The following is a 20,834-nucleotide window of genomic DNA, read 5'->3' on the forward strand; positions in this document are numbered from 1 at the left end:
CACCCACACAATGGCTCCCAACTGTCTGTAATTTTAGTTCCAAGGTGATCTGATGCCCTCTTCTGGCCTCTATAGGTACTGTAGGCATGTGGTATATACACTTACATGCAGGCAAAATACCCATATCCATAAGATAAAAACAAATAAATCCTTTTTAAAAAAGAATATTTTTGTAACTGTTTTATATAGAAAAATTTTTAAAGATTTATTTATTTATTATGTATATAACATGTATGACTGCAGACCAGAAGAGGGCACCAGATCTCCTTACAGATGGTTGTGAGTCACCATGTGGATGCTGGGAATTGAACTCAGGACCTCTGGAAAAACAGTCAGTGCTCTTAACCTCTGAGCCATCTCTCCAGCCTCTTATATAGAATTTTTTAAGCAGATAACTAAGCCAACATAATCAGTATAATCTAGAACTGGGCTGAAACTGATTTGATTGATCTTCAACACTGTAAGAAAATAACAACAATAAGAACAGCAACAACAACAAAAAAAATGTATTGGCTGTCCAACTGTGCCCAAGTCAGCACTTGGTGTTTACTAAGACTATTTCCTGTGAAAGGTTGTAAGATTATCACTATAGTTTTAAACATAAAATACAAATTGGAGTGATTAAATCTGACCGTGGGAAACACAAAGACACGCACTTCATCAGTGCAAGCGACAGCTTATCCCTCAGCTCTGCCTGAAAAACGAGCAGGACAGAAAATTTGAAGTGTCTTAGCTGGTAGCCAGCTGAGGATAAATAAATGAGCCCTCAACAGGACGAAGAATGAACAAGCATGAGAAAAGAAAGAATAAAAATAGCACTCTGGCATTTGATGTGCTTCTAACTGGCTAGTTTTGAGCTCTAAGGAGATCCTAGGGCCATAGTGGTTCTAACCATAACCCTGAAGGGGAAATCAAACTTCCTAATGATGGAGGGGGCCTGGTGTTCTTTCAGAAGACGCCGTCTTTGAGGTGAATCTCTTACCCTTACTCTGCTTCGAACAAGGAGAGCTTTAGACATACTCTTTCTGTCCAAGAGGGACAGAAATCTTCCACTAGTGCCAGAGAGGGTCTCAGTGCTTAGCTTTCTGTCCAATGGGGACTCACATATTCACCAGTTCCAAAAGAGAGTACCACATCAGTCCCTGTTGTCCAAAGGAAACTCAGACACACCTTTTCTCAACTAGGGGACTTGAGCTCTTCCCTCTCTTACCAAGGGACAGATACAGCCTTCCAAAATGAATATCGGGCCCCCATATGTGAACCTTCTTTCCTAGGAGGCCACAGGTATTCTACCTAGCTGTGAGAGGAGAAAAACTTGAACTTCTGTGAATTAGTTTTTGAAGATTTTAGATTGATTTAGGCTATTTGAATTTTTAAATCCCTGCCAAGTCTGGAGAGTTATTTGTGGCCATTAGACTGTTGGACTAACATCACTAAAGATCATTGTGAAGTCCAAATGAAGAAATAGAACATAATTGTACTTACAGAAGAGGCTGAAAATATTCCTTAGTTCCATATAACTATCAAATAAAAATGAGTACACTTTGGGCCTCATGTGAGAACCCTGCATTCTCTATGTGGCTGTTTATTCCTTACACACCAACTGTATGAACATCAACAATATTCCACAAGTTGAAAGAGAGTGACAAAGCATTCCTCTTCCTTGTAAAATTCCTTATATTAGAATCATATGAAAGCATATAAATCATTTGCACTTGCACATATGTTGACTTTCATTATAAAGAAATGCTTTTTATTTCAAATTAGAATTGCCAAAAAAATTATACATATACTTGCTGAATAAGCAAGACAACAGATTTAAAATGACTAAGTAGTTTTTGAATTTTCAGTTCTCATGATTTAATATTTATGTTTACTCTCTCTTGATTATTTGAAACAGGGTCTCACTACATAGCCAAGGCTGGCCTGGAGTTCTGAAGTATGTAGTGTAGGCTAGCTTCAAACTGGTAGTAATCCTCCTGCCTCACTCTCCAGAATCCTGAATGTACAGGTTCGAGTCACTGTGCCTGGTGATTCTGCCTGGCCCCTCTCTGTCTCTGTCTTTATTCATATATTCTCAAATGATTTTATTTTATTATTTTCTGTGTATGAGTGTTTTGTATGCATGTATGTCTGTGCATCACATGTGTGCAGTGTCTCCAGGAGGATGTCAGATCCCATGGGACCAGCATCTTCTGTCAGCCACCATGCAGGTGCTGGGGATCAGACCCAGGTCCTCTGGAAAAGCAGCCAGTCACTCCTGAGCCATCTCTCCAGACCCCTGGTGATTCTCTTTTGGTTAAATATCTCAACCCAGGTGAGCGTTTCTTTGTGTCCCTGTCAACATGTCAGTTTTATTCTGATACGTTTCAGAGTTCTAGAGTCTTCTTACCATATTGAGAAAGCAAAATCACCCATATTCCATGAAGGGTCAAATGATGCTGTTCTCATAGGGTCAATGTCTACTTTAGTACATTTTAAAACATAGACAGTTTTTGTTTGTTCTGCTATCTGCTTGTGCATTCATGGGGGCCTACCCATTTTTCATCTTTATTTATTCTTTTCTGCCCAGCTGGCACAATACCTGTGCCATGAGATGTGTCTAGGAGGTTTTGAGAAAATTCTAATGTATGGGATCCACAACTCAGGAATACTGGGTGGGAAGTCAAATGGGAATGAGTGTGTGAATTATCCAGAGATTTTTAAAATAACTCCAATGTGATAAAAATTTAAATTACTAAGTCAGTCAGTTCAGTATAAGATTCGTTTTCACTTAACCAATCTCTGAATTTTGGGTTTACAAGCAAAATAGTAAAAGGTGGTGCTAGAAGTGGCCTTTCACAGGGGTGTAACATTTCCCTCCCCCCATGAAAAAATGGGTACCACTAGAGGTCACTACAGTTATTAGCAAGTAGGTGGCTAAAGCCCTTTGCAAACCCTAAGGATTCGCCAGCCACAGGAGCATGGCAATGGTCTGCATAAATACACTGCTGACTGCCCTGCTTCCCATTGTGATGTACCCTTTATCTGCCAGTTCTTTTGGGCCTTGCTGGAGACTGAGCAGCCGATCATAATTACAGGACCGTGGTGATTGTGTGTTTATGTTCCCAGCAATATTATAATATATTGTTCCGCATTGCTATCCTCTTTACTTGTCGGTGAGACCCGAACTGTCATTGCCATTTTATAAACCATGAAACAGAGGCTCAGAGGACTGACAGACTGACACAGCTAATGAGGGACAGACCTGGGATTGAAACAAAAGACCCCATTTTTACAACAATCTGATCCTATTACCAACACAGGAAGGCACTTGCCTGTCTCTTCCCATTTTTAAATGATGATGATGAGTGTGTGTGTGTGTGTGTGTGTGTGTGTGTGTGTGTGTGTGTGTGTGTGTGTGTTGGGGCGAGTGTGATTGCAGAAGTCAGAGGAGGACTTTCTCTCCTTCCACCTTTATGTGGGTTCAGGTTGGTAGGCTTGGTGACACGCACTTTTACCCCCAAACCATCTCTTCAGCTCCTGGTTCCCATTGTCATAACAGTTGGAAGTACGGTGTCGGTGGGAAAGTTCAGGAGTGCCTGTATGTGGCAGAAAGAATATGTCAGCTTCTGTGACGTCACAGTGTGGCAGCAGATCGCCAGTGTGCTGAGCTGCAGGGACGTCTACTGGCAGGGAGAATACCCGGGTAGGGACAAGTATAGAGAGTGAATCTGGCAGGTTCAAGGTAAGATTTTCTATTTGACATATCAGCAGGGCCAGACAAGAGAGAGTCCGTCACTACAGAGTGACTCACAGAAAAGAAAAGGAGAACAGATTATTCCAACCTGCCTCGCCACTGGTTCAGCACAGCAGCAGCGTTAAGTATTAAAAGCCAAGAAGGAGCCTTTTCTAGAAGATCTCAGAAGGTGGGCTGAGACCCAGGAGCTGTGATTCACACCCTGCTCTAAGCAACTGAAAAGCCCTATTGGCTAATCAAAGCACTATTTTTTTCTTTTCAAGGAATGATGATATCTGCGTATTTACATAATACTGGTGTCTGTGGCAGGCCTGGCTTAGCAGATGAAGAAATGGGAGCTGAGAGGATTGAAAGACGCTCGCCCTAGGTTACAAAGCAAGTCTACACAGAGTGCAGAACCATAGTTCCCAATTCCCACCGGATCCTCCGCCTCCTAGCACTCAGCTTGATCATCCTTTGCATTGACCTTGGAAGCCCCTCTTGGAGCCCTCCCTCCCAGGACACACTCTCAGAGGGAGCCACACCCTAACAAGGGAGGGCTTCTGCAGTCAAGAGGAACCCTTCTTCACTCTGACCCCTCTACAAGCTGGGTCACAGCTATCCCTCACACAGTTGTCACACTTGGCACCTGGCTGGCATGTGCCTCTGGAATGGAAAGTCAAGAGACTTTCAAAGTTTCATATACAATAACAGGAAAAAAATTAAACAAAGGAACATTTCTAGCAGCGGTCCCCACCTCTGAGCTGTTCCTTTGCGTTGATGGCCAAGGCTCTGCATACCTAAAATCCCTGGAGAACAGGGGAGACTATAAACCCACATCCACTGTTTGCTCTGCCCCACAGTGGAGGAAATACTAACTGTTAAAAAACTTTCGATTCTAGCATAGTTGCTGCATTTCAGAATATTCTAGAATGGCAAATAGAGTTGAGAAGGTGAAAAATAATGAAACTATAGTGTATTTATCTCGTAACTCCTACCACTGCATTAGAGCAGACTTTGCTAGAAAAATGTTGAAGTAGCATTTTCATGTTTTAGTTTTGACATATAAAGAACAATAAAGTTAGCAGACTATAGGTTCTTTGTAAGTTGAGGCTGGAGAATAGGATTTAAAGGGAAAAGAAAATTTGTCAGACAGGATGAGACATGCCTGTAATCCCAGACTGAAGCAGGAGGATCATCAAGAGTTCAAGGCCCATTTGGGCTACATAGTGAGATCATATCTCAAAACCAAACCCAAACAAGACAACAAGAAAATTAGGTAAGATAGTGTATCATAAGTAGTGGTCTGTACTCCCTATTTGAGAGGCTCACTGGTTGTTACAACTTAAGAGAATTTTCATACCAAAAAAAATAATACTTTTACTGTAAAGAACATCAAATGAGCTTAATTCAATTCTCCAGGTAGTGGGAATGGCTGGGAATCCTCTGGACAGGTATCAGAAGCATCAGTCCATGGTGCATGCCAATTTCTCAGGTCCTCCATGTCTCTCCCTATACAATCTGAAAAACGGTGCCCTCTGTCCTATTTCGTTAATCTATGTTGGCCTAGAACTCACACTGTAACCAATGCTGGCCTCAAACTTGGACAGTCCCTCTGCTTGCACCTTCTAAGTGTTGGTGGTTGTAGGCAGGATCTGCTACATATGGTTTAATAAATTTTTTTGAAAACATAATTCCATACCATAGATATTTTGTAAAGATCAAAAGAGCATCTAAGGCTAACAGAGAAATTCAAGAATTTTTTATTGCGTCACTTGATTGTATTATTTTCATCTTAACAATTCTGTTACATCGTCCTACTTTGTAACAGAAAGATATATACAATTTTTGGAAGGACATATCTGATTGCAAACAGGAGGTAATGTTGAATAAGTTACTTTAAGTCCCCAGATTGAACTAGAGTCCTCACTGGAGTAACAGTAGCCTGTGCTTTCTTCTTACCAGGACAAAAGCCCTGGCATTCTCGACACCTTTTATTTTCTCATGCTCCACCCCAGCCAGATTCATTCCAGTAGGAGAACCTGTGGTTGTTATCTCTGAGATGGATCTGGAGCCTGTCCACCTCTCACCGCCTCTGTCGGTACCTGTCTGCTACTAAGCGGTATGCAGATTGCTGAGGAGATCGACCTGCTTCAACGTGAACAACTACCCACAGACCGGCTCTCCAGGCAGCAGACAAAAGGGCAGGTTAGACCGTGTCTCTCTTCTTCTCCACACCCTCCTGTGGCCCCCAGCTCACTAAGAGATGCGAATTCCTCCAGTGGGCAGGAAGACCTCTGCCTAGGGCCAACCTGGGCTGCTTGTCATTCCACGGACATTGTCCTCTCATCCTGGGTCTGTCACACCTGGGTTCCGTGTCAGGGAGCCGTTTCCCCTGGTTGTGCTCACATTTTCTCCTGATTTCACTCACTCAATCTTGTGTGTACTAGAGGTCATTCCTTCAGTGACATCTTCCCCTAGCAGCACATTGAAAATAGAAAGTTGCCCTAACCCTCAGACAGGACATTTCTTCTCTGTTTTGTTGGTCTCTAAGCTGCTTACCAACTTCCCACCCTCTGACACCTAATTCACTTATTTTGTGTGTGTGTGTGTGTGTGTGTGTGTGTGTGTGTGTGTGTGTGTGTGTGTTTGGTTTGTATCTTTTGCTCTTCTCTACCTTCATTATCTATCAGCCCTAAAAGGAAGGGATGCTTGCCTCTTCTGTTTTCTGCTCATGCCCAGGTCTAAGACTTGCGCTAGACACATAGTTCTTACTCAATGAAGATTCACTGAATGAATGATACAATGCACATCTAGATATTTGCAGCTTCCAGCATGCGACTTCCCTGAAAACTAGATGAACTGCCTGGTCAGTTTTTTCTAGTCCAAGGACAATCAAGACAGGTATTTTATGTACCTTTTTTAGGGGGACAGGAGGCTTCGGGCAGTTGTCTTCCTCGATGCCCGATAAACACTAGAGACAAACCATCAAAAGAACCGAGGAACTATCTTTTTGGCCTTTTTTCTTCATACCCCTACCCCCAAACCTCTCTAGAAGGAAATGGTAAATTTTAGTACAGATTATGTTATTGTTTACCGGAGGCCCATAACTTCCATTCTACATTATAAAATTATGGGTTTTGTTTTTCAGACGTAATCTTACAATTTAGTCCAGGCTTGAAAAGTCATGATCTTCTTGCCTCAGACTCCTAGACTGAAATTACATGTGTACCACTATGTCAGACTTAAAACCATTGCTTAAAAGCCTTGTGTGGTGGCTTTCACTTATAACCCCAATAGTCAGGGTTGTCTGAAATTCAAGACCAACTTATTCTACAGAATGAAACCCTGTCTCAAAACAACAAACAGTGTAATTGTCATTTGAAAGAATAATTTGCCTAAAGAAGTTGAATTCTTTTCAAACAGTATCATTTGTGTAGAGAAGCATGTCTTTTTATAGTTTATTTTACAGGCACAGAGGCCCTGCCCAACTTGGTTTTCTAATATTTGCAATTATATTAATATATTTAAATTCATGAAGTTTTCGATCACAGCTCAAACTCCATTCCAACCACAGAAAAGACTTTTCCAGGCTTGGAAGATGACTCTGTGGATGAAGAGCTTGCTATGCAAGCAGGAAGACCAGAATGTAAATCCCAACACCAATATAAAAGCTGGGAATAGCTCTGTAATCTCAGCTCTGGAAGACATCTAAATTCAACCTCTGACCTCCACAGACACAGACACATGTGTATCCATGCACCTATACACACACGTACACAGCACTCCTCTCGCCACACACACACACACACACACATCCACTCACACACGATCAAGGACAGGAAACATAAAAAGAAATCCCACCAGTATCCGAAAAGTCCTGTTTGGCCCTCAGGAAGATCTTTTGAACTCTCAGGTCAATACAGTACACCCTGTTACACCAGAAGTCAGGGCAAATCACCCCTCAGGAAGCTCAGGTACCAGGATAACCGGAGCACTTTTCAAAAAAGATTGAGTTTGTGGGGCAGGGTGAAAACTGCTTCTCTGTTTATCCAGGTACCTGGGAATGATAACGAGCCCCGATGCTATCAAGATGTCCCCTTTATAATGATGCACGATGTGGCAAGACGGAGGCTGTTTTTCCTGCTGCTTTTCCCAGGGTAGCTTTCAGAAAACAAGACATCAGCTCTGTGAAGCAATGCCCCCAGAGCTTATTCACAGAACTGTGGTCGTAACACAGAGAGATGTTCAGAAGTTATCAGATCTGCTTTTTCCCTTCTGGCGGGATGACACCATCCATACGCCATGTTGTAGGAGACGACTCAAGGGCTCTAGATCACTGTTGCTCCGGTGGCAAAAATAACCGTCCATGCCACGCCTGGCTTAGGTCCTTGCATTCCCAGAAAGAACATGGCTTTCATAGGGCCATAAAACAATCAGCTGAGGGCTATAATTAGCAGAGAGAATTAAATGTTATAAGTCCATGGAAGAAACTATAACCAAGTTCACCTGGACGTGGTGTGTTTGGAGGATGGGAAGATCAAGGAGGAATATAAAAAAGAATGTTTCAGAGAAGTGCTGATTGTATGGATAATTTGAAGAATACATTTAATATTTCCTGGCAGAGATATTTAAGAAAGTTATTCCAGGTTGTCTCAATTTAAGAAGCATGAGGCAGGGACATCATGCCGTGGTTGAAGGATGATGAAAATTTTCCCTTAGTGAATGTGTAGAGGATAAAGAGGAGGAAGAGACATTTAGAAAAGTAGATGGGTACAGATCTTAAATGATTCACTGTGTTGCAATGAGATTTTTTTTATAAGGATTTGGATTTTATCCTTAAGGCAATGGGGAGCATTCAAGTGTTTTAAGAAGGGCAGCAGAGAGATAAGATTTATCACCTAGAAAGATCACTCTGGCACTGCTTGGAAGCAGAACTGGAAGCTAGCCAAAATAGAGACAGAGGTATGAGGAAGCCTCTATTTGCCACCAGGTAGGAGGTGAATGGGACTGTTTCTGGAGTGCAGAAAGGAGGTTAAAACTAGCAGACATGCAGAAGAAAGATCAAACAGAACTTGCTGTTTTGTGGGAGTAAGAAATGTGGGAAGACAAGCTTTAACATGAGTAAAATCACTTGAACAAAGTGATGGAGGAAGAGGTCTGACCTGGTATCACAAACACTTAAGGGAGAGAAGTTCAGAGATGACGTCTAGAGGAGAAAGACTGATAACAGAGTTGATGTATACAGATGAGAACATTTGGATGAGAGAGCTGGTTAAGAGCATCAAATGGGGCAGAGAGGTTGAGTATGATGAGGATTGAGATGAGTTTTATAGATTCGTCATGGAATAGATGAATAAGGCCATAGAAGGGCAGACAGGGGAAGAAAGTGTATTATTTTAATAAAGGTGTGTGTGTACATGTGTATGTGTGTGTGTGTGTGTGTGTGTGTGTGTGTGAATATGTGTTCATGTGTGGAGGTGTGTGTGTGTGTGTGTGTGTGTGTGTGTGTGTGTGTGTGTGTGTGTATTTGCTGTTCCAGATGGAGAAGAGCTAAGCTTTCCACATTGAACCCAGAGTACAGAGCTCTTTACAACAAATCTAACCAATATACATTAGAGGGTGGAGATAATGACCATAAGTTTCAAGTGAGATTGGAAGGGTCCTGGTCTATGTGGTTGAAGAGAGGTGTGGCTCCCTCAAAGAGGAGGGGTGACGGCACTCTCCTAGGAGGCCAAGTGGTGAGGTGAGAAAGACAGAAATAAGTGACTATTTCCATGACTATCCTGAGAAACTAACTCAACTCCTGTCGGTGAGTAGCTGCAGGGTGGTGTTGATGGTTCAAAGATCAAACTGCAGCGTTCACCACTCTGGAGGACCACAGGCAATGTGTGGGGGTCCATTTGAGTTGGAAATCATTAATGGCCATGTCCTGCCCCAGGCTACAACATCTCTTGTGAGTCCTTGTTCATTCTTCAAAGTTCAGTCTGGCCATCTTTTGTTTTATTCTGTGATCTGTGGTAGAAGTTATTCCAATATTTTATTCATTTTTGAATCACTAGACTTGAATGGCTGGAGCATACAGCATGTTTAATAACTGTTTTCTAGAGAGATGGGATGCTCTAATTCCTAGAAGAGCCAACGCTAATTTAAGTAAATTGTTTAAGTCCCTGAAGTTAGTCTCCCCTTCTCATGTATCTTCTTTGCCCCATGGTTTTATCTCTTGGCATCTTTGCTGTCTGCTTTTATTATAATTTTTTTTATTATAAAAATCATCTCTTTTCTATGTCCTCAGCAGTTGTCTTCATCTTTGAGACAGTCACTTTACCTGGAATGGTGGTGCACTGCTACAATCTTAGGTCCTGAGTTCAAGGCCAGCCTGTGTCTCCGTAGTGAATTCTAAGCTAGCCAGGCTCACATAATAAGACCCTGCTTTAAAAGGAGCCCCAAAGAGTTGTCCTTGCTCTCAGCTTCGCTGTCATTTTCCACCAAAGCTCCACTGCCATCATTAACCTAATGCCAGCAGTCCTGAGAATGTGACTCCTGCCAAACATGTTTGCTGTCAGAATGGAAGATACTGCCGTGAGCCTGCTGAAGCCATTGAAAAGTCCCAGTACTTCTTTCCGTGTGGCTCTGCCTTAGCACCTTCGTTAATTCTCTCATCTAGTTTCTCAAGGAAAAAGTCACCATCACCCACCACTTTCTCCTTCCTGGAAATCAGCTGACCTTGCCCATTATTTGGGAAAGAAATGAAAAAAACAAAACAAAACACGTGGCACACTTCTTCAATACATGCTGAGTAAGTGTGTATATGAAGGGCATCCATGCTGCAAAGTACCAATTCCATGCCTCTCTTCCGTGTTGCACAGTAAACCTTCACTTTATGGCAAGGTCTTTGCTTCCTGTTCTCAGCAGCTGTGAGTTTTACTGGAGCTGGTGTTGACAGGAGAGATCCCTGAAGGTTCTCTGTAATTCTGCTACATTTATTAGTGTCAATACTGGGCCAATACTCCTTTTCTTTGAAATACCCATGTAAGTCTAACACGAAATGATGGCCATATAAGCAGAGACCAACAGGAGGAGATGAAGTGCTTACATAGAAATAGGGAAACTTTAAACAAAGCATGAAACGAAGACACTTCGTCAGTAGAATTTCTAGTGAGCCACCAGAGTTGGCCCCCCTTTGCCTATGCTTGAGTGGGGCAAGTCATTTTCTGTAGAGGCTCTTCCTTGGATATGCTGCCACTATTTTTGAATAATTCTGGACGATTCTTCTATCTTTATAAAGGTGATCATCCTCAGAACTAGTGATGTAGTTTCCCTTTGAAGCTAAGTCATGCTTTTGCTGTTTTTAACTGCTATGCAGAAAATAATACTTAACATTCTTTTGTATTCATAGGAGTTCCCAATGCCAACTTGAAGAACTTGGGTCTTTCATTCTATCTATTTTTCTAAATCAATTTTTTTCTTCAAATACCCTTCTCTTAGTGACTCCATCGTTTGCATTTTTAGGGAGAATCTATGGGAACTGGTAAGTATTCAAGGCTGGATTTGCCTTGGATATCCAAGGATGGATGGATGCTGATGGATGCTGAAACCAGCTCATTTGAATCTCCGTTCCCTGAGACTTTACCACCTGGCTCCATCCCTCATTTTCTCACTGTCAGATCCACAGAGATGTTGCATCTGGGTTTACAACTGGATCTTTATCCAGGACAATTCACCCACCAATCGAAGTGAACAGACCCAGGAAGACAAAGATCCCCCATCAACACCGCCTGTCCTCCAGGTCCTTCACCTCTTCTACTTCTATTGAATGTTTTCTTTTCTTCCTTCCCCTCATAAACCATTATTCACCAGAAGGTTGTGTCCACATTAACACTTTTGAAGAAAAGAAGAAGAAGGAAGGAAGGAGGGTCAGAAGGAAGGGAGGAGGAGGAGGAGGCAGCACAAGCTCATTGTGCTTGGTCTTGTTTTTAGGACAAGGTTTTCAAAAACATTGGCTGTTGAGCTGACACCACATGTAGAAGAAACAGCCTCGAGAGAACGTTGCAAAACTGCAACATGCTTGGGATGGTCGGAATTTAACTTCGTGTGATCATCACCCCTAAAAATAGTTTCCTTTCTTTTGCTAATAACATTTGAGAATGCTGATAAAGTCAGCTGAGAGGGTCAGAAGAGGAAAGCTCATAAATTACAGCCTTCCACTCACTCACAAAGCCACAAACATGCATATTGGGAAATCGCAAAAGAATTACGGGACACAAGTTCTGTGATGTGAAAGGGTAGGAAGTTTATATCCTTTTCCTCCTTGAGCTAGGTGGAGGGCTTGAAGTGAATCCTGCCTGATGATCTCTATCTAAATCAATTTTGATAGTGCCAGTTCACATACATTGTTAACTTACTAGTGGGGGAAAAAAAGAAAGAAAAAGAACAAAGAATAAAAACAAGGAAGACAGATCCCTGGCATGCCCTTCAGACTCAAAGCAGCCAGGCTGGAGGCGAGGCGTGATTCCATAGATAAACGCTCCTGCCTGGCCAGGCTGGCCTTCGGCCTTCCGAATGTAAAGCCTGAAGCAGCAATGCAAACATCTGTAGTACCTGCGCCCCCTACTGGCCATAGAAGGTGGCGACAGGAGACTCCTTAGACTCTCCCAGCCAGCTAACTGATCCATCTCAAACAAGTAAAAAGATGACATCAGACTCCTAGAAGATGTCTTCTGACCTCCATATGAACACTCACACACAGCTGCATGCACACTCACATATCCCACACACAAACAAAGTTTTAATAATAATAAAGACGATAATGACAATGATGATACTAGGTCCACCTGTACAACCCACCCACATGTCTTCTTGTACCAAGTGGGGGGCCAGGGCTTCCTCTGCTTCGGCATACCTATGAGGACTGGGAGCCTCCTCCACGAGATTTGTATGCTCTCTGCCTTGGTCTGACAAGCCTTTGGCAGTGGGTAGTGGTTAATGCAGACTCAAAAGTGTTCAAGATGCTGAGAATAAGTGAATGTCAATGCTCAACCATGGATAGAGCGTGTATAATGCTCCTTCCTCACCCCCACCCACTAAGGCTCAAAGAACAACACAGAAGTGGGGTTGAAAAGCCAAAGCATGGAGAGGACCGCTGTCTGTGGACACACGGGTGTGCTGCACACACAAACTCTTAGCAGCTGTAAATACCTACCTGAGACCTGCACAGGATGAAGCCGGCTACAGTTTCCATCTTGGACAGGGGAAGGACTCCTGAGACCCCATTGGCTGTTGGGGCAAGGAGAGTCACTTTGTATTTGGGGCGGGGTAGGTTGTCTCATTCCTGTGGGAGACCGCACACCTACGCACATCTGGGCAGCACTGAAAAAAGCAAAACAGAAGAGGATGTGGAGTTGGGGGAGAGCCGCGGTGAGAGGTTCTGAGGGGAGCTGGAGGTAGGTAGGTGGGAGTGGATATTGTCATAGTACATTGTATACAGGTATGAAATCTTCTAACAGTAAAATGGATTTTTATTATAATAAATCTCAAAGCAGGAGAAATGCTGGTTAAGGAGATGAGGCCTCTCTCCAGCCTTGTCTCTCTTCCTTCTACCCATCCAAACCTAAACGTACTTAATTTTCCCTTCTTCCTCCCCTTCTGAACATCTCCTCTTCCTCACTCCTCTCCCACCATCACTTTTTCCTTTGTGTCTGGTGATTTCTTTTGTTAACAAGCTCCCATGTTTTCCTCTTCTCCAGTTGAAGCCATAGATACCTGTGCTTCCCTCCCCCAATCACAGGCAGACTTTGGGATAACCTGTCACTCTCACCATCCTCTACTTTTTTATTTTAGTGTGGGTTGACTGCATCGTTCAATTTTCAAATTGTGACACTTTGGAGAGGAAAAGGGAGGTGTTGGGGGCTGCTGCTGGCCACCTGCCCCCCCCCACACACACACTGTCTCCAGTTGCTTCTTGTGGGCCACCTGGGTTGCAAACCCAGTGACTTCTCTTTGGCTTTCCATTGCCCCTTTCACTCTACACAGAGCATCTCAGCAAATACCCTGTTTCTCCAGGTCGAGGTAGGAGGTGGAGACACACATTCTAACTTTTTCTTCTAAAGGTACATGGTTAAAAGACTGGACTCTGGCCGGGCGGTGGTGGTGCACGCCTTTAATCCCAGCACTTGGGAGGCAGAGCCAGGCGGATCTCTGTGAGTTCGAGGCCAGCCTGGTCTCCAAAGTGAGTTCCAGGAAAGGTGCAAAGCTACACAGAGAAACCCTGTCTCAAATAAAAAAAAGAAAAGAAAAAAGACTGGACTCTGGAAAGCATAGAGCTGTGTATGAAAAGCTCCTGTCACAGTGTCCATCTTGCTTCTGCTACCTGCTCCTTTAGGGTCCTTAGAGATCTCTGCATTCGGTCACCTAGACAGAACTTCAAGTGCAGTAAAAACATTACCAAAAACATATTGCAAAAAAAGTATTGCAAAAAAAAAATGTGATATATACAAGAGGGCCTGTAAAACATTTATACACCGTTTTAAAACCAGCAATTAAAAAATAGAGTAGTGCGAGCATTTTTGAAACCACCCTTCTTACTTGTAAATCCCCAATTGTGTTCCATTTCCTTCTCATTGCTAGAGCTAGCTAATGTCTTTAATTTCCTGTACAGTTTATGCTGTGAACCAGCTTTACTTTATGGGTTTACTCACCCCCAGCCCGTGTGTGTGTGTGTGTGTGTGTGTGTGTGTGTGTGTGTGTGTGTGTGTGTGTATGTGTGTGTGTGTCCTCAATAACATCTCTCTGCTCTGAGGAGTCAGCTGATACTTCCATGTAATAAGTAGAGAGAACTGTCATTCTTCCTCATATGAGAACAGACTGTTCTCTCTAAGGGAAAAACACCTAATAAAATACGATGTGTTTTTCAAATATTTAACCAAGAAGAACATCAACACATGTGTAAGGGAAGATGTTTAGGAGGAAACCCCAGCAGCAGAATTCCACTTCTCGCCCCTTTGTTGACCACTTCCGTCTATTTTGATGATCAACATTCAGTCTTCTATTATGCAGAACCTACATGAACAGCTAATGTTCTGAGGAAGCAGTGAGTGACGCGGGATTTCCCGCACAGGGCAGTCCTGTGGGCCAGAGTGGCTTAGATGAAATGACTAGCTGTGCGAGGCATGCTGACCAAGTCATCCTTCAAAGCCCTGTCCTTTTTACTGCATCCCATCCAGGGTATCCAGGGCCCTTTCCTCTTGTTATCCTCTGGACATTTTCAAACAACCATTCCCCCAGAGTAAGCTTAAGATGGGGCTTTTAAAAACATTTCCTACCAAACTGACAAAGGAATAAAGGTATGTTCGGGGTCTCTGAACAGAAGTGGGCAGTATGGTGGAGTAAATTTGTTGATTCATATGGCAGAGGGGTTTAAATATAAACAGGGATAATACTCAGCTGGTCACCTGCACTCCCTCCACTCAGTTTTAGAAACAGAGTATCATCTCATCTGTAGGAGTTAGATGGCTTCTTGTACTGATGTCTGCCCCAGAGGTAGCCAATGTCATAATTTTTGTGTCAGTCATTCCCTGGTTTTCTTTTAGAGGACACACATTCAGTCTAAGTAACATCCACGTTAGCATTTGATTTTGGTGGAAATTTATAAATATGTCACTTTCTTGAGTGAAACTATCTGTATGATAAAGTCACTAGCTCTGCTCAGATGGGCCTGCCAGTCTATACTCCTGAAGTACTATCTCCAACAAGGCTTTTCATAAACTACATTCAGCTGATTTTGAAACTTATGTGAAAGAATAAAGGATAAATGGACAGCCAATATGTTCGTGCTCCAAAGTAAGAAAAATGAGAATAATTTGTCACATAGGCATAGGAACGTATTATAAAATTATAGTAAAAAACATATTTAACAAGATGTTGCTACACATTAATAAATAAATAAAGCTAGAGCAACAGAATAGAAACACAGGAAGAAATCCATAGATATTGGGAACTTATGACAGGTGTAGTGTTTGAGATCAATTAAAAGAAGATAAGGTATGTGGGTGTGTGTGAGAGAGAATATGTGTGTGTGTGTGTGTGTGTGTGTGTGTGTGTGTGTGTGTGTGTATATGTGTGTGTGTTTACATTTACTATTTGAAACCTGTAATCATACTCTTTCCTTACACTAAATGCAAGCACTGAACTCATAAATATGGAAGCCCAAACTACATAACCTCCAGAAAAAAGAGGAGATGTATCTAGAGAGGAAATTCTGAAGCTAAATTACCCCCTTTCTTTCAGTTTCTTAAATTTACTTAGTTTATTTTTGACAATTCCATACATGTATAATGTACCTGCTCATTATTATAACACCCCCTCTTCCGGCCCTCCTACTTCTTTTTACACCCACTCCTTACCCATCAATCTCTTCCCCAGCGTCATGATGATGTTGTTGTTGTTGTCGTTTTGTTTTCTTGGGTTTCCTCGTTGATTCCCTTTGAGATCCACTGAGTATAACCAGGGTCATCTGCCTGCAGAGGTTTGGGACTGTGTGCTGGAGCCTGGTGGGTTTCTCCATGGCTGTGTCTGGATCCTTCTGCTATGGAGAAAAGTAATGCACTTTGGTAATTGATTCGACATTAGTTCTTATTTTTAAGTTAAACAATTGCTTGTGTCTTGAATTTTCACTCTAGATAATATCATCTATTTACAATGAGAGGTTGAGGCTGGGAATACAGCTTAACAGCAGAATTTTACCTAGCATGTGAGAGACTGGGTTCTAGCTAAAAAAAAAAAAATTGATAATGAGAAACTGATTTTTTTCTTTGTAATATTCAAAACTTTTCTTTATGTACACTGCACTTGGGACTTTTACTGCTTGGTGGGAAAATTGACACTGGTTGTTATGTTCATGGTCATAAAAGGAAGATTTACATTTTTATCATATATGATGTTTATACTTAAATTTTATAGATTGTTTTTCTCACATTACAGACATTGTTGTTTATTCCTACTTACTGATAGTTCATTTCTTTTATCATTGATGATCTTTACATTATGCAATTTACATTTACATTATGTCCATTATGCAAGCACAGTTGTAATTTTACAGTTTAATCTTGTTTTAACTTGTTAAATCAATTCATTACACTAATCCTGACCTGTGATTTTCCTATTTTGTTCTGTCCTTGGCTCATTTTTATTTCAAGGTTATGCAATTCTCATAAAATATGCTGGGAAATAATATGTCTTTTTCTAGTCTTGAAAAAGCTTATGTAAGAATGTTAACAGTAAAATCTGACATGAGACTCTCTCTCTGGGAGTTGACTTTTAACTACAGATTCAGTTGTGGTCTTGACATAGTAGAGATTTCTGTTTCCTCCTGAGTTGTTTCTGTGTTTTCGAAAAGCTCATACGATTCCTTTATAAACGTGCTGGCCTAAAGTATGCATAATATTTAAAATTTTATTTTCAGTGTCTCTGACAACAGAATTTGTTCTCTTTTCTCTCTCTGTTTTTCTCAATATTCTCTGCTGTTCCTCCCGCCCCCGCCCCATACTTTTTTGGTAAATCTTTCCAGAAGTTTCTCTCTACAAGCCTTTGAAATTTGATTTCTATTTTTATTTACTTTTATAATTGTTTTATTTCATCTTTTTTGGATTTATTCTGTTGTTTTTTTTTAAAAAAAAATTTAGGTTGGTATTTATGCCATTTATTTTAAGCCCCACCTCCCCACCCCCAAGGATTACTTTTCTCTTTCTAAGACTTGCTTTGATTGCAGCCTACATTTTTTAATCTCCTTTTAAGAATTTCATATATGTGTTATATTTACACCATTTCTGCCCTACCTCTCCTCTTTCTAACTCTTGTGACCCCCACTGCACAAATGTATACCTTTTACCCTTACTTTTTTATTGTCACATATACATATGTGCATAAATTTATATCTACCACCCCCAGAGTTCACTTAGTGCTGCTTATATGTATATGCGTTTAGGTCTGACCACTTGAGATTGGATGGTCTATCAGGAAGCTTATCCCTGGAGAAGCCTGGTTTTCTCTCTTTAAACAGCCATGAATTCATTGCCTGGAGCTCTTCATCTAGGGTAGAGGCCTTCCTACATTAGCGTGTTAACTGGTGTCATTTTTCAGGTATTGTTGAATATTGTGGATTTCATGGGTGTAGCTGCTTTTTCATATATAGAACACAGTGTCTCATAGCAGACACCCCGGTTCACTGGCTCTTACACTGTGCTCCCTCTTCTGCAGTGCTCCTTACACTGTGCTCCTCTTCTGTGGTGCTCCTTACACTGTGCTCTCTCTTCTGTAGTGCTCCTTACACTGTGCTCCCTCTTCTGTGATGCTCCTTACACTGTGCTCTCTCTTCTGTGGTGCTCCTTACACTGTGCTCCTCTTCTGTGGTGCTCCTTACACTGTGCTCCTCTTCTGTGGTGCTCCTTACACTGTGTTCCTCTTCTGTGGTGCTCCTGAAGCCTCAGGTGTAGGGCTGTGCTGTAGATGTATCGCTTGAGGCTGGTCACCCCATAGTCAGTTGTTCTCTGCCTTTTGACTAGTTGTTTGGTTCCAGGCTTTCAATTCTTAATTTCTTTTATGTGTATGTGCTGCTTGCTTGTCTGTATGTACAATACATTCATATAGTGATATTAGAGGCCAGAAGGTGGTGTCAGATTCCCAGGAACTGGAGTTCAGGTGGTTGTGAACTTCCTGGTGTGGGTGGTGGGAACTGAACTCAGATCCCCTGTAAAAGCCACAAGTGCTTTTACCTTCTAAGCTCTCTTCCTAGCCCTACGTATTTTTTTAATTTAGCATTTTTGTTAACTTTGGTAGTATAAACATTGAGGCAATTATTTGGACATTTTATTTACATGATCTGACAGTATGTTGAGATCTCTAGGGCACAGAAGATGGTTTTCATAATTTCTAATGCATTTATTTCTCTTAACAAAGATACTCCTCAAGTAAATAATTGCAGGTTTCCTTTTCCTCTTATGCATGGTTTAAAATGGTAAATGCTAAGACTGCACAGTTAAAATTGCAAAATGTTCTTACAAAGATGTTTTTGAATTTTTCCCACCCAAACCATGAAGACAGACTGTTTGACTGTATGTATCAAGGACAACCAAGAGTGCCTGTATTCTCCACCCACCTCCTTCCTCATAGGTACTTTCACTCTTGCTGGTTGATCCTTCTTACAGGGCTGAAAAAAATCTGTTTTGTTTTTAGACTTAAATATGAAACTGCCAAATATCTTTAGCAAGCTATTTAGGCTTTACAAACCTGTTTCCTTATTTATAATATCAATATCCTAGAATTTTTCCAAGAATTTCATGAATGTGGAGACACTTTTTTAAAAATCAAAGTCCTTCCGAGATTATAGACTTGTCCTGTGCCAGGACTCATACTTCTATGCTTTGGTTCTTTCTCTCACGCTTTCCCAATTTCCTTACAAAGTCTTTACTTTTCCTCCCCAAGGAATTTTCTTCTAAGGAATCTCACAGTTCCCATCTTTCTGGAAGAAGAGACCCTTAGAGTCTTCAAAGCCACTCTCCTTGTAGAGACGTATGGAGAAATCCCCGCAGGACCGGGTGGGGAATGAGACAGGAGAGTGGGAGATAAAATGAGAATGACTAATGTTCACCATCAACATGTATACAATGGTCAATGAACGGAAAAATAAAACAGAGCAACACAGAGCTGTAGCATGTGTGGCAGGATGTAGGCTGCGTAGGCAGCTGGGTTGATACCTGCCTTATAAGCACCATCCTGGTATATTAACTAATGTTATCACTATTCTCTCCATCACTGTATGCTAGTGAGCTAAAATAAATGAGTACCGTTAAAAGAAAATCCAGAGAAAGGCCATATAAAGGTCTACAAATGTAAATGGTGGAGTAGATAGACCAAGGGAAAGACCAGAGGTAGAGGTCTCAAGACATTTGTTCTGATGATCTCTGCAATTCTTGCTCCATGATGCATCCATTTTACTTTTTTACTGAGTTCTTGAGGCATTTGCTGGTAATGTACAACCACTTTCGGAGGTCTACACCCACCAGTGTTCCACTACAAGCCTGCTACAAAGAGAGCCTTCTTGTGGGGTTTAAGGATAGCTTTGGTCCACAGCATCCCTGTGAATGAAATTATGAACCTCAAGGCACCAACCTATGGATCTAGAAACACAATAAACACCAGTCATTAAAATGTAGTCCTACAATGGAATCCAGATCTTCAACAGCACGTCTTAGATATATCATGTGAGAACTGGGGAGGAAATCTCTCCCGATTGTCATCTACTTCATCCCCCTGGGGAAAACAGCCCGGAGTAAAAAGTCACATAAAGACAATCTAACAGACTTCATTAAATTGATATTGGTGGGTTGCTAGCCAGAGTCACCCACTGAATTTCATTTGGTCCATTGCACTTAAAGTCACATCTGCTTTCATATTTGCCCCTTAAGATATGGGACCTTGGTGGACATCACCTAAATATATACAGAAAGATGGTTTTTGTTTGCCTGGGTAGCAGCAGATGTTTTTGGCTGAAAGAATGCACTCCAAGATGTTTTAGTATCCTTATCATTGCAGCATCCTCTGTGAGCTGTTGCATGTTCTAGGAACCAACTTCATTCAAAGAGAGGGTACACACAGGCTCTGGTCAGTTAGGTTAGCCTAGAAGATGACTTGGTCTCTTTTAGAGCAGGGTGGGCCACCGCCTGTGCATGTGAGCAGTCCGGGTGTCCCCTGTGGGACTCCAGCATCCTTGAGCTCGAGGGCACCACGAGTCTAGTCATTGTGCACTGTAGAGAAATCAAAGAATTCCAGAGCAAGGCCCTGGAATGCCTGGCTGCCTCCCAGGTCTCTTATGAAGAAATAAATCCCATTGTTGCCTCCATCCCCCCACCCCCCCCTTTCCGTGCGCTGGGTCGGAGTCGGCGGCGCGGAGTCGCTTACTGTACCAGCACCTCTCTCCCTCCGAGCAGGCAGCTCAGCCACTCCAGGAAGCACGACATCTAATAACATAAACTCAGAGTGCTCCCCACATTCATCTTCTACACAGACCCGCCTGTCCTGTCAGGACTCCAGTGCTTCGTGACTGTCCTCATGCTCCGGAGGG

At 42.0% G+C, this 20,834-nt stretch overlaps 1 protein-coding gene across 5 annotated transcripts in view; it reads right to left on the reverse strand.

Annotated features, from left to right (window-relative positions):
• Nucleotides 1–20,834, reverse strand: part of LOC128103989 (uncharacterized) — a 141,986-nt gene that overhangs the window by 19,591 nt on the left and 101,561 nt on the right. For 3 of the 5 annotated variants that reach the window (XR_008215829.1, XR_008215828.1, XM_052728706.1), the window contains exons 3-4: nucleotides 16,120–16,301; nucleotides 12,921–13,087 (exon numbers count right to left, since the gene is read on the reverse strand). Coding sequence is in view for 2 of the 5 variants with exons in the window: in XM_052728706.1 (XP_052584666.1) it covers nucleotides 12,921–13,087; nucleotides 16,120–16,280 (328 nt within the window). In the remaining 3 variants the exon portion in view is untranslated. Of the gene's footprint in view, nucleotides 1–245; nucleotides 3,582–12,920; nucleotides 13,088–16,119; nucleotides 16,302–19,000; nucleotides 19,292–20,834 lie in introns of those variants that run through there. The other 2 variants (XM_052728707.1, XR_008215827.1) reach the window with 2 other exon arrangements.

The sequence above is a fragment of the Peromyscus californicus genome, unplaced genomic scaffold (genome assembly GCF_007827085.1).
Source record: "Peromyscus californicus insignis strain IS unplaced genomic scaffold, ASM782708v3 Scaffold_8__1_contigs__length_139910024, whole genome shotgun sequence".
Classification (NCBI taxonomy): Eukaryota; Metazoa; Chordata; class Mammalia; order Rodentia; family Cricetidae; genus Peromyscus; species Peromyscus californicus.